General features: G+C 52.9%; 2 protein-coding genes across 5 annotated transcripts in view; one reads left to right on the top strand and one right to left on the bottom strand.

Moving 5' to 3' along the window:
* Positions 1 to 13,478, bottom strand: part of PCBD1 (pterin-4 alpha-carbinolamine dehydratase 1) — a 1,172,580-nt gene that overhangs the window by 921,886 nt on the left and 237,216 nt on the right. The window lies entirely within an intron of this gene.
* Positions 1 to 13,478, top strand: part of LOC126962499 (cadherin-23) — a 75,570-nt gene that overhangs the window by 41,926 nt on the left and 20,166 nt on the right. For 2 of the 3 annotated variants that reach the window (XM_050803590.1, XM_050803591.1), the window contains 7 exons: positions 3,715 to 3,848; positions 4,312 to 4,521; positions 5,052 to 5,159; positions 6,397 to 6,499; positions 7,738 to 7,863; positions 8,572 to 8,775; positions 10,601 to 11,059. In XM_050803590.1, coding sequence (XP_050659547.1) covers positions 3,715 to 3,848; positions 4,312 to 4,521; positions 5,052 to 5,159; positions 6,397 to 6,499; positions 7,738 to 7,863; positions 8,572 to 8,775; positions 10,601 to 11,059 — 1,344 coding nt within the window. Of the gene's footprint in view, positions 1 to 3,714; positions 3,849 to 4,311; positions 4,522 to 5,051; positions 5,160 to 6,396; positions 6,500 to 7,737; positions 7,864 to 8,571; positions 8,776 to 10,600; positions 11,060 to 13,186; positions 13,467 to 13,478 lie in introns of those variants that run through there. The other variant, XM_050803592.1, reaches the window with a different exon arrangement.

The following is a 13,478-nucleotide window of genomic DNA, read 5'->3' as shown; positions in this document are numbered from 1 at the left end:
GAAGCAAAAAGGCCTGTGGCTGGGGGAGAGTTGAGCAAAGGAAAGTGTAGGAAGAACTGAGAGTGGAGAGGTAATGGGGCCAGATGTTGTTGGGCCTTGAGGGGCATCATGAGGGCATGGCTTTTGCTCTGAGGTGGGAGCCCTAAGAGGGCTTTGAGCAGAGGAGAGACATTATTTGACTTAGGTTTCAGCAGGACTACTCTGGTTCCTGCGCTCAGAACAGACTGGAGGGGTGAAGGAACAGGAGCAGGGAGGCCAGGTGGGAGCCTGCTGCAATCACTCAGGCTAGAAGGAGGTAGCTGGGACAGGGTGGTGGCATCAGAGGTGGAAAGAGGTGGCCACCTCTGGTGTAATTCAGAGGTGGAGTCAGTAGGATGTGCTAACTGATTGGCTGTGGGATGTGAGAGAAAGTCAAAGGTTCTGGCATGAGCAGCCTGAAAGATGATGGCGTTGCCATTGACAGATGGAGGGCGGCTGCAGGAGGTCGTGGAGGGAAAGAAGGGTCGGTTCAAGATGTCAAGTAGGAGTTGTATATACAAGCCAGGAGTTCAGGAGAGAGGTCTGGGCTGGAGACGGGTATTTGGGAGTTGTCAGCATAGAGGTATTTAAATCCAGGAAACAAAGAGCAGTGTGAAGATCCAACAGTGAACCCAAGGCTCGCTTGCAATTAAGAGGCTGGCAGAAAAAGCAACATCCTATTTGTGGAGGGCCCAAATGAGAGAATGAGAGCCCCTGCTTGCCAGAGCTTGTGGTGGGTAACTCTGTTCGGATGTGCTACCCTTTCGGGTCCCAAAATCTCCTCTCTGGCCAAGCACTAGGCCTTCCCATTTGGAAACCAGCAAGGCCCTTTCTCTTCTGCTGTTTTCACAAACACAGAGATTTTGTAATTTTATGAGAGTCCCTGGAGCGCAGGACGATGCCAGCACCTGGTGGAGAGGCAGGTGCTGGGCAGAAGGCTGAAGCCCCACCCCATGAGGGGCCCGCTCTGCACCCCAGCCTCAAGGCACAGAGCACAGTGCAGACCTCCATGCCGTGGCCTTTAAGTCACAAGCAAAACTTCCCGGGTTCAATCCACATGTAATTGGGATGAGCTTTAGGAATCTGGGACCTTGTGGGGGAGTCCTGGCAGACTAAGAGACAGACCCCCAAAGGAGTGAGAGACGTCTAGGAGTTTCCTAAGGCTGACCTGGGTGGGAGGCTTCCTCCCCCAAGGAAGGAAGAGTAGACATTTAGAGCCCAAAGATAACTTTGGAGTCACTGAGCGCCACCCGCATCTCACAAATGATCAATGAAGGCTGAGAGAGGTGAGGAAGGCCTGATGGTGCTGTCGACATGAGTCATGACATCCATTTCCCACATCTCCTCCCACCTCGGGGTTCATGTTGGTCACTGAAAGGTTGACAGATGCTACAGTCAGCGCCACTGTCTGGGGAGAGCTGGTTTCACAGTGCACCACTGCGTGGAGGGACGTGCCTGGGACCCCATCTTAAAGGTCGCCTTCCCAACACTGCAGCCTGAGGCTGGAAGGCTGCTTTCTATAGGGAGACAGATGCCAGATTTCTGGGCACTTACCAGCCCCACTGAGCCCTGAGGAGGAGCTGTGTGCTCAAAGAAGAGCTTGGAGACAGGCCACGTGCACTTGAGCCTTTCCCTCGAGCCCCAGCCTTCTCAGTTGCACTTTCTGGTCACGCCCATTCCTTGGACCCCTTTCCTACATCCTTATCCTACCTAAAAGCTCCCCATTCCTTCAGAGGCCTGCCTGGGCTCCCTTTTGGGATCAGCACACACAAGGTGGGCCAGGCTTTGTCCAGTACCAGCACAACCCCACGGTGGCATCTCTCTATTAGCCCGTTTTTCAGATGAGAACATCAAGGCAAGGCTCAGTAACATGCCCAAGGGCACACAGGCATGAAGTCCAGATGCAGACCTAGATATGATTGGATCAAAAGCCTATGCTTTTAACCTCCTGTCTCCAGAAGTTGTGGAGGGATGGGGAAGTCTGGCCCCGGAGCAAGCTGCCGAGGAGGAGAATTTGCACAGGGGAACTAGGCTGGCCCTGCCTCTGGTCCCTTGGGCCTGCCTCCCTGAGCCTTCAAGGGAGTGGTGATGGTGTCTCCTCCTGGCTTTGGAAGGAGAGCAGGAGGCCCTCTGCCTGCATATGACCAGGGCTTGAGACAGGGCTGGGAAACCCTTAGAAAGGGAATCCCCAATTCTTTGGAGACCTTGGGGTGTTAGGCTCAGGAAATCCTGCTTTAAGCAGCTTCCGCCCCCCAGGCAGGGTGAAGCCCACTGGATGGGAAGAGCCTGGGAGCGGAAGGGCTGGTGGGAAATCCCAGCTGCAGGTGGGACTGGGAGGGGCTGTTTTTGTAAATCAGAGTATTAGGAGCTGGGGACAGGGAATTGTGAGTAGGATGTGAAGAGGCAGGCAGAGAAAACTGTGGGGGAGCCTGGGCCCCTGTCCTTGTCTTGTCCTGTGTGCTGTGTGTCCTGGAGCAAGTCAGTGCCCCACTCTGGGCCCTTTCCACCAAGTGTTCAAAGGGAAAGTGAAGGAGGTAACTAACCTTCTCTCCCTTCCATTTCCTGGGGGAATGCCGAGAGGTGGCCTCTCTTCTGCAGGCTCTCCCAGCTCCCTAGCTCACATCCCCCCAACTTTCTTCCTGTCAGAGCCACAGCCCCCACCATTCTTGCCTCTCCAACTGGGCTTGCGCTTGCTCACTGGTTTCCTTCCCTCTGCCTCTTCCTTCCACCCTCCTTGTTCTCACCCCTCCCCGGTCGGCTCTGAGTGTGCTGTCTGGAAAGAACACAAGTCCTGTATGAGGCAATGGGTTAAGACCCAGAGCACTGGGTTTGAATCCTGGTCTGTCATTCAGTTGCTGTAGGAGTGCAGGCAGGTGGCAACCCTTCCCTGGGCTCCTGGTTCATTTTCCAAAGGACACAAGGGACTGGACAGTCTCTGGGCTGCCTTCCGGGTCAGCATCTGAGAATCTCAGGTTCTTGCTCTGTACTCTCAGACATCAGGCCCTGAAACCCAGTCAAGAAAAGGACTCTGGGGCCACAGGGCCAGTGAGGCTCTTCAGAAATGTCAAGGAAAGGAAATCAGGGTCACCACAGGCATAGGGAACCCACTCTGCACTCCAACTATAGTTCAATATGGGGACTGAATAGAGGGCATTGTGGGCTCCCCTGCCCCTCATCCGTCCCCTTCTGCCTGCCCAGTGCCTGCACATTCACCATTAGCAAAGCATTGCTTTGTGGTCAGCTCTGCCCTTCCCAATATCCTTTTTCACAAGCCATGGCTTGTGGGACGGATCATACATCGCAAAGCGCCTGATGCTTTCATTGATCGAGTGTGCTTAGACAGGGGGCGCCAGTGTAGCAGGGAGCCCCCACTTTTTCAACATAACCATCTTACTCAGGTCAGTCTCTGGCCTGCCTGTGGCCCAGGGTGGGAGGCTGCTTGGTCTGGCACCTGGGGGGCATGAGTGGCCCGCATCCACCTTCACCTCTTGTGGTGATCTGTTACCATCCACCTGCACATCTCAGTCCTTGCAGTTCCCATGAGGATCTGAAGTTGGGGTCAATGGAGGACCCAGGCCCCAGCTGTCCCCCATCTCTGATGAATGAGGCTTGCTAGAGGAAGCAGGAGGAATCCTGGGGTCTCTGCAGTTCCTGCCAATGCTCGACTAACTCGGGCCTCTCCTGGGTGGCACCCAGGGGAGTTTGTGATCTCTCCTGTGGAGGGGGTGCTGAGGGTCCGGAAGGACGTGGAGCTGGACCGGGAGACCATCGCTTTCTACAACCTGACCATCTGTGCCCGTGACCGGGGGGTGCCCCCACTCAGCTCCACAGTGAGTCTGGGGGCCCCACCCACTGGCTTCACCTCGCTGCCCCTGTACTTGCCACAGAGATTCTTGTAAACATTGTTACCCTTGTGCCAAGAGAGGCCACAGGCTGCCCTGGAGCCAGGCCAGGCCTGCCCCTGGTGCCCTTAACAGACCTCTCACCGCACCCAGCACCTCTCTGGGGATACTGCCTTTCAGCGCCCCCTCTGCACCCACCCCTGCCCCATCACTCCATCACTGCCCCTCCTCTGCCTCTGCCTTTCCTGCTTCCCTCATCATCCTCTTTTCATCTTCTTGCCTTTTTAACGTTCTTTTTCTTCTTTCTTCCTCTCCCCATTTCTCTTTCTTCTCCATGACCAACTGCGCCCTCCCTCCCTCCATGCTGCCCTTGGCGAACCTCCTCCTCGGTTGCCATGCGCAATATCCCTCGCTCTTCCTCCCCTCCCTCCTCCTCCTCTGACTGGCCCAGATGCTGGTGGGGATCCGGGTGCTAGACATCAACGACAACGACCCTGTGCTGCTGAACCTGCCCATGAACATCACCATCAGTGAGAACAGCCCTGTCTCCAGCTTTGTCGCCCACGTCCTGGCCAGCGACGCTGACAGCGGCTGCAATGCACGCCTCACCTTCAACATCACTGCGGGCAACCGCGAGCGGGCCTTCTTCATCAATGCCACGGTAGGGCCAAGACTGACCCCAGGGAGCTTCCCAGGGTTTCCAGTGAAAAAGAGGACCCTGCCCTAGAGGCTTTTCTGCTGCCACCGTGTGGGCTCCACCAGGCTCCCGTTCCTCCACTGGGATGAGGACATCTCTGTGGGAAACATGGAATCTTGGATTCCCCAGTGAACCACCTCTGGAGTCCACCTAGAGCCAACCCTGAGGCTTATCATGTGCAGAGATGGGGCCAGAGCCTGTGGGACCACTTGGTTTAATCAAGACGCACCAAAGTTCTCACTTAACCTCTTGAGGTGTCTGTAGCTGGCCAACAACACCATGGGGTCTTCAGAGGGCCATCCCTTAGAAGCAGCAAGGCCTGGGCATCAGTGGGTCACTCTCGCCCTGGTGAGACCCTGCCAGCCCACATTTGTGATCTTCTAGACCATCTCTTAGGCAATTTAGGGAGGCCAGGCAGAGCAGTTGGCATCTGTGGGCCAAAGCAGAAAGCAGGAAACAGGTCTCCATGCAGCTCACCACCCTCCACATCCCAGACAGGGATCGTCACTGTGAACCGGCCCCTGGACCGTGAGCGGATTCCAGAGTACAAGCTGACCATTTCTGTGAAGGACAACCCGGAGAACCCACGCATAGCCAGGAGGGTGAGACTGGAGGGCACTGGTGGGAGTGGGGCTGGGAGCTGGCGGTGCGTGGAGAGAGAACACATCACCCCTCCTGCAGGCAGCACGGCCAGGCTTAGATGCGCAGGCTTTGGAGTGAGCACCTGCTGGGTTCAAATCCCAGTTCTCCCCTTCAGTAGGTGCATGGCTTTGGCGAGTTAAGTCCTCTTGGCCTCCATTTCTCTTCTGCAAAATGAAGATCACACCTACCCCAAAGTTGTGGAAAGGATGAAGGAGCCAATATACGTGAAAGCCTCAGCACAGTGCCTGGCACGTGACAAACACTCAGTGAACATCAACTATCATTGTTTCCGCCCCAAACCACTGATACCTGGACACACACTGCATTTGTGCATGGAGCACATGTGCCTGCATGCACCCACAAGCATGCTCTGAGGTCCTCGAAGGGCTGCGTTTTCCAGGTGGCTCTCCCCTCAAAAGCCAAAGAAATGAGCTCTTGATTAAAGGGAGGTGGATGTTACAAAGCAAACAGTCCCTTTGGGTTGGGGATCAGCTCTGTCCTTCCAGCTCATGAATCTGTAGTAGATCCCTAGCCAGGAGCTTTCAGGCCCAGTTCATCTCAGCTCTGCCCCTGACTAGCTGTGTGGCTCAGTCAAGGTACCACTCTCTCTGGGCCTCAGTTTCCCTATCTGTGTAGCCAGAGGAGACATCAGGCTGGAGAAATTCATAAGCTATATGCGCCTCCCATGTAGTACTCCTCTGCTTTCTACTCCCTTTTTTTTTTTTTTTTTGGAAACGGAGTCTCCCTCTGTCACCCAGGCTGAGTGCAGTGGAGTGATCTTGGCTCACTGCAAGCTCTGCCTCCTGGGTTCACGCCATTCTCCCGCCTCAGTCTCCCGAGTAGCTGAGACTGCAGGCGCCCGCCACCACACCCAGCTAACTTTTTGTATTTTCAGTAGAGATGGGGTTTCACCATGTTAGCCAGGATGGTCTCGATCTCCTGACCCCGTGATCTGCCCGCCTCGGCCTCCCAAAATGCTGGGATTACAGGCATGAGCCACCGCGCCCGGCTGCATTTTTTCATGTTTCTTCCCCCCTTGTATGTCTTCTTTTGAAAAATGTGAGTTCATGTTGGTGTGGGCTTTTCTGATCATCCACCTCTGTGCCCTGATCCCCCACCTCCCAACCCTCCTCCCACCTGGGTAGGGGGTACTTTGCTGAGCATGGCCTACAACCTGCCCCATTCTGCCCCTTGCAGGATTATGACTTGCTTCTGATCTTCCTTTCTGATGAGAATGACAACCACCCCCTCTTCACTAAAAGCACCTACCAGGCAGAGGTGATGGAAAACTCTCCCGCTGGTAGGTGCTGGGCCCGCCTGGGAGCTCCTGCTGTTGCCAGGCACCACTGGGGCCTGTGGTGCCTGAGGACCTCCCTTAAGCCTGATGGAGTAGCTGAACATAGGCCCTAGTGGATGCGAGAGGGGAAGGATGGTCTCAACTCCAGGGGATGATGGGCTGGGGCTGCCGGGCCTCCCACGAGCACCAAAGAGACTACAGGTCTGGTTGGAAGAGACAGTCGTGGTCATTGTTCCCCAGGGTGGTCTGAGAGCTACCCCACCATCCCTCAAGAAGGGCATTTAAGGTGTGAGGACTACCTAGGAGGGGTGTGGGCCCACCCCTCACTGCTCCCTCCACCCCAGAAGTGCTGGGCATCCCAGGGGCTTCTGGAAGTCCTGGGGAGCGTCTATAATCAGAAGTGGGAGGTCAGGGGGTCCTAGGCAGGCCAGTGTAGCCCTCTCCCGCATGCACTGACCAGCCTCACCTTCCTTCAGAGGGACAAAATCTCCTCTTTGATGTCCCCTGAGGTGTTATCTGCACTCCTCCAGTCTCCCCAGCCCCTGCTCATCTCTGGCTGGGCGTCCCCCCTAGGTGAATTTCATTCTCAAACCTGTCTGTGTGTATGCTCACACATGTGCCCGTGTGTGTCCATACCAAGGCATGTGCGGGGGGTTACACGTGTGCACAGACACACATAGGCACATGGGTGCCCACCGATACTCTCGTATGCAGACATGCCCACCTGCAGAGGCACACGAGCGCACAACCAGGGATTCCCAGGCTTGTGCGTGCTTCTGGGCAAGTGCCTGTGGCCACGTGAACACAGAACTTGACACACACATGTTTAGATTTTTCTAGTCATGTATGGCCAGACCCCCAAAGGTAGAGCATTGTGTGCACACATGTGTGGACAGGCGAGACCCACACACAGGGAGGGGATGTCAGAGAGCCCCAGACCCTCCCGAGGAGCGGCCAGCCTCAAAGGCTGCTGGGAAGGGAGGTGTGGTTCTGGGCAGCTGGGGCCTTGCTCACCACTCTCATGTTTTCTCCCCAGCAGGGCTTTGAGGCCGCTCCCCAGGCATCTGCGTTCAGTCTGCCAAGGCTGCCGCAGGCCCGCCCCCAGGGCCTCCCCACCCTGTCCACCTCACCTCCCTCCCCTCTCATCCATCGTCAGCCATGGCTCACCGGGGCAGGGCAAGGGAGGTGGGAGGGCAGGGGGCTGGGTTGGTCTTGTGGTGACCCCTCTCCCTCTGGCCCAGGGACCCCTCTCACGGTCCTCAATGGGCCCATCCTGGCCCTGGATGCAGACGAAGACATCTACGCCGTGGTGACCTACCAACTGCTGGGCGCCCAGAGTGGCCTCTTTGACATCAACAGCAGCACCGGTGAGGCCTCTGTGCCACCCAGCACTCCCAGCCTGACTCTGGGGTGGGGATGGCCCCACTGCTGGATTGAGGGCCTCCATTCTCAGTGCTGGACCCAGGCTGTCCATGGAGACCCCATTTTTCACAGCCCAGAGTCCCCATCTTGCAGCTGGGTTATATCACCCAGTGGCCTGGCAGGGGGACCTGGGAAGAGGCTTGGAGACGATACACAGGACCTGTTGGTGCACAAACTCTCAGCCTAGACCAGGAGCCCCCCAGCCCCCTCCCATCATCTCCCCATGTGCAGGCCAGAGGCTCAGGCCCCTAGTCTAGCAGAAGTAGCCAGAGCACCTTTCCCGTCCTCCAACCAGACAATGTCACATCAGTCTGGTCCTGGACAGGAGGCTGCTTTGGTGACAAGTGCCAACAGAAAAGCAAAAGAGAAGGTCAACCCTGTGCCCTGGGTCACTCTTCCCAGGCAGGAGTCTTGAAGACAGCAGAGGGCACCTGTAGAGGGGACAACCACAGGAGATGCATGGGGCCCTCCCTAAGCACGGGTGGTTGAGCCTGTGGGGAAGAAAGTCATTTTGTTACTGCCTCTGCTCCACTTTCATCTCTGTCCCCATGGTGCCCCTGTCTTTCTCTGCTCTCTCCCTGTTGGTTCTTGCCCTATCTCCCCACTGCACCCCTTTTCTGTGTGTTTCCCTGGCTGGCGGCACCGGGTGCCAGGTGTGGTGACCGTGAGGTCAGGTGTCATCATTGACCGGGAGGCATTCTTGCCACCCATCCTGGAGCTGCTGCTGCTGGCTGAGGACATCGGGCTGCTCAACAGCACGGCCCACCTGCTCATCACCATCCTGGATGACAATGACAACCGCCCCACCTTTAGCCCTGCCACCCTCACTGTCCACCTGCTAGAGAACTGCCCACCTGGTAAGCAGGGGACAGGCCCCAGTACCCCACAATCAGGGGCCAGTTGGTGGTCACAGGGAACTGGAGCCTCAGGTTGGACATGGAGTTTGCCTCTAGTGGGGAGAAAGATGGGCAGCAGGGTGAGTAGAGAGCACACTGGAGAGGGAGTCAGGAGACCTGGGCCCCTGCTTCTCTCCTCTGAGCTTCCATATCTTGTCTGCAAAACAAGATTATTTTTTTTTTTTTTTTTTTTTTTTTTTTTTTTTTGAGATGGAGTTTCACTCTTGTTGCCCAGGCTGGAGTGCAATGGCACAATCTCGGCTCACTGCAACCTCCACCTCCCAGGTTCAAGTGATTCCCCTGCATCAGCCACCTGAGTAGCTGGGATTACAGGGGCCCACCACCACACCCGGCTAATTTTTGCATTTTTAGTAGAGACGGGGTTTCACCCTGTTGGTCAGGCTCGTTGTAAACTCCTGACCTCAGGTGATCCACCTGCCTCGGCCTCCAAAAGTGCTGGGATTACAGGCGTGAGCCACCATGCCAGCATACTAGATTCTTAAGTATTCTCCATCTGAATTCCCAAATGGAAAGACTGACCATTTTAAAGTCAAAATAGGATCAACATGATTCCCATCAAAATCAAAATATAACTTCTGGAAGAATAAGAAAATTTTGAAAAACATAAGTATAATAAGTCAGATTTGGCTTACCAGATTTTATAACACATTACAAAGCTACAGTATTTAAAGCCATGCAATATGGGCCCAAGACTCCAGGACGTGAGTAGCCCAGAAACAGATACTGGTAAATTAAAGAATAAAATATGATGTGATAAAGGAAGCAATGAAGCCAATGGGGAGGCTACTTATTCAGTGTGCAAAAAACCTATTTAATCTGATCTAATCAATTAGATCCAATTATTATAATCTGCATGTAATCTAACATAATAATAATCTAATATTTAGTGTAGATTCTCCCCCATATCAGATACCAAAATAAAAACCAAAAGAAAATATTAAAAAGTAGAAAACACTAAACAATAAATGAAGAAAATTTAAGTGAATAACATTTCTGGATAAGAAGGTTCTAAGCATAGAAGAAACAAAAGAACTCAAAAGGAAAAATATTAAATTTCTATGCATGCTAATTTAAACCTTGTTACATCAAATAGTTATAGCCAATATTGAAAGGCAAACAACAAACAGAAAAGCATACTTGTCTCAGTCCAGGCAAGGTGGCTCACGCCTGTAATCCCAGAACTTTGGAAGGCTGAGGCAGGTGGATCACTTGAGGTCTGGAGTTCCAGACCAGCCTGACCAACATGGCAAAACCCTGTCTCTACTAAAAATACAAAAAATTAGCCAGGCATGGTGGTGGGTGCCTGTAATCCCAGCTACTCAGGAGTCTGCTGCTTGAGAATTGCTTGAACCTGGGAGGCGGAGGTTGCAGTAAGCCGAGATCACACCACTGCACTCCAGCCTAGGTGACAGCATGAGAATCCATCTCAAAAAAAAAAAAAAAATATATATATATATATATATATGTCTCAAGTTGTCATAATTATATGACTTGTATAATTGACAGAAAAATGGGCAAAAGACAAAAGCAGACCATTTGCAGAAGATACAACTAATTATTACATTATAAAATATTGTTTAATCCAAGAATATAAAATAATATTCCATTTTCCTATAAAATTACATGTATGAAAAAGGTATAAAAGAAAATGCTGTCAAGGCTGTCATGAGAAGGGGCCTCTTGTACATCACCAACAAATGTGTCTTGGTAGCTCTTTCTGGAAGAGGCCACTGTGTGCAGCTACTCCCTGTTCCCTCCCCAACAGGATTCTCAGTCCTTCAAGTCACAGCCACAGATGAGGACAGTGGGCTCAATGGAGAGCTGGTCTACCGAATAGAAGCTGGGGCTCAGGACCGCTTCTTCATTCACCCGGTCACCGGGGTCATCCGTGTTGGCAATGCCACCATCGACAGAGAGGAGCAGGAGTCCTACAGGCTAACGGTGGTGGCCACCGACCGGGGCACCGTTCCTCTCTCGGGCACAGCCATCATCACCATCCTGATCGAGGACATCAATGACTCCTGCCCTGAGTTCCTCAACCCCATCCAGACAGTGAGCGTACTGGAGTCGGCCGAGCCAGGCACTGTCATTGCCAATGTCACAGCCATTGACCGCGACCTCAACCCAAAGCTAGAGTACCACATCGTCGGCATTGTGGCCAAGGATGACACTGATCTCCTGGTGCCCGACCAGGAGGATGCCTTTGCTGTGAATATCAACACAGGTACAAGAGCCTGCACCCCTCCCACCTCCCTCCCAGCTCCCAGTCCTGTCTCCTTACTCCCTGCTTCCCCCTTCTTTCTCCTTCTTTTTCTTTGCTGCTCTGTTGCTACTCTCTTCTCTCCCCTTCCCCTCTTTTTTCCATCTCTCCCCTTGCTCCTTCTTTCTCTGCTTTCTCTTCCTCCTCCTCCCTTGAGCAGCTCCTCTGGCCTTCCTGATTCCCTCACCCTACCAGTGTATGAGAGCACCTGTCTCACCACACTCATGCCAGCATTAAATATGATAACATTTTCATGTTGGCAATTTTAAAGGAAAGTAATACCTTGTTTGTCCTTTTGTTTTTGGTTTTGGTTTTGGTTTTTTTTTGAGATGGAATTTCACTCCTGTCGCCTAGGCTGGAGTGCAATGGTGCGATCTCGGCTCACTGCAACCCCTGCCTCCCAGGTTCAAGCGATTCTACTGCCTCAGCCTCCTGAGTAACTGAGATTACAGGCATGCACCACCACACCCAACTTATTTTTGTATTTTTAGTAGAGACAGGGTTTCACCATGTTGGCCAGGCTGGTCTTGATCATGCTGACCTCAGATGATCCACCTGCCTCAGCCTCCCAAAGTGCTGCGATTACAGGCGTGAGTCACTGCACCCAGCCATGATACCTTGTTTAACATGCATTTCTTTACTAACGAGGTGGCTGAATACTTTCTTCATATGTATGCTGGCCATTTAAATCCTCTGCAAGTTGCATGTAGATCAATGATTTTCTTATGCTGTCACGAAACCAACAGAACCGTGGCTTATCTTTCATAATGTATGCAGCGTATTGTAATGCTGATGGTTTTATCATTTTCCCCAAAGTTCAGTGTTTTCTCCTTTGGGGAGTTAGGAAAGGGACATGGATCTGATTGGTGTACCTCTTGGAAGGCCCAGAGGAGTGATAGAAAAATCAACATGGCTGTGACAGAGCACTAAAACAGCAGTAAGGTATCAGTTTTTCACACATGATTAGCAGACATTAGGATGCTGGACAATGTTGATATTGATGACAGTGTGGGGACATTGAAACCCTCATACACCGCTGTAGGAGTTGTGACTGATTCCACTGTCCAGATAGCAATCCAGCATAAGGTACACTTGTACCATCATTACCCAGTATATGTTCCAGAGAAAGTCTCAGGGCATTAATGAAACTGTCTGAGGATGCTCACTGCAGTGTTATTGGTGATGGTGGAGTTGGGGCCATGCAGGTGTCCATTTCTGGGAGACTGAAGAGTAAAATATCGTGGGTGCACATCATGGGTTTACCAGCCAGCAGTGCCAGCAGTGAGAAGCAATAAATTAGACACACACAAAGCAATGTAGATGGATCTTAATAATAAGTATTGTTAGAAAAGGATAAGAAATGGGATGAGATATATGTCACTGCACCATTTCCATAAATGTAAAATACATACAAAACAATACATGATTTTCAGGAATACTTTTATTAACAAAAAATATACTTCAATACATGACAATGACTGCCTGAAGGGAGAAGGAAAGGAGAGCGGAGTATGGGGATGAAAGGGAGTAGACACACACATAAAACAAGAGAGGTGCCAGTGGTCATAGTGTGCAGCCAGCCAAAGAACAGGATAACCTCAATCTGCTTTTGAGGCCCAAAGGGAAACAGAAGAAGAAAAACACACGAGCACTAGGAGAAGTTAGAACCAGCTACATCCCAGGTTAGCAAAATTCCTGACTGCATGGGTTGGTCAGGACCATGGAGAGCTGCTCCACGTCCCTGCTCAACTTGAGGCTCTCTGCTCAATGCCCTACTGCTTTTCTCTTTCCTGTTCCCCCTTCCTCCAACTGACTCTCTTCTCTATTTTTCTTTCCAGTGTCTTCTCTGCCCCCTCCTCCTCAGCCCCCCACTCCTCCCTTGCCCACTTTGCTCCCTTTTCTTCTTGCCAGAGCCTCAGCCCCTGAGCTCTCCACTCCAAATGGGCTTCCGCTTGCTCCCCTGGTTTCCTTCCCAGTGTCTCTTCCCCTCCCAACTCCCTGTTTCCACCCCTCCCTCCCCCCACCCCGTCAGTTCTGCCACTGGCCTCCCTGCCCTGCTCTGCTCCATCCCCGATGCACCCTGAACTAACTGATGTTAACCCTCTTCTCTCTTCCTCACGGCTGGCAGGCCCACAGGTTTGAGCTCTGTTTCTCTGTCACTTCCCACCTCATCTCTTCTCTGCCTCACCCCACTGCCTTCCTCCATGCCCACCGCACCCCCATCACCCTTCCTGTCCTGTGGGGCCCGGGCCAAGGCCGTGGCCCAGCCTTTGCAGACTGAATGCAGCCGCCCTCTCCCCATCCTCGCTCCCCAGCCTGGGGGACAGGGAGCGAGAGTAGGAAGAGGAGGAGGAGGAGGAGGCGGCCCAGGGTAAGTGACTAC

This window comes from Macaca thibetana, chromosome 9, assembly GCF_024542745.1.
Source record: "Macaca thibetana thibetana isolate TM-01 chromosome 9, ASM2454274v1, whole genome shotgun sequence".
NCBI classification, from domain to species: Eukaryota; Metazoa; Chordata; class Mammalia; order Primates; family Cercopithecidae; genus Macaca; species Macaca thibetana.
This window is presented reverse-complemented; position numbering and strand designations above follow the sequence as displayed.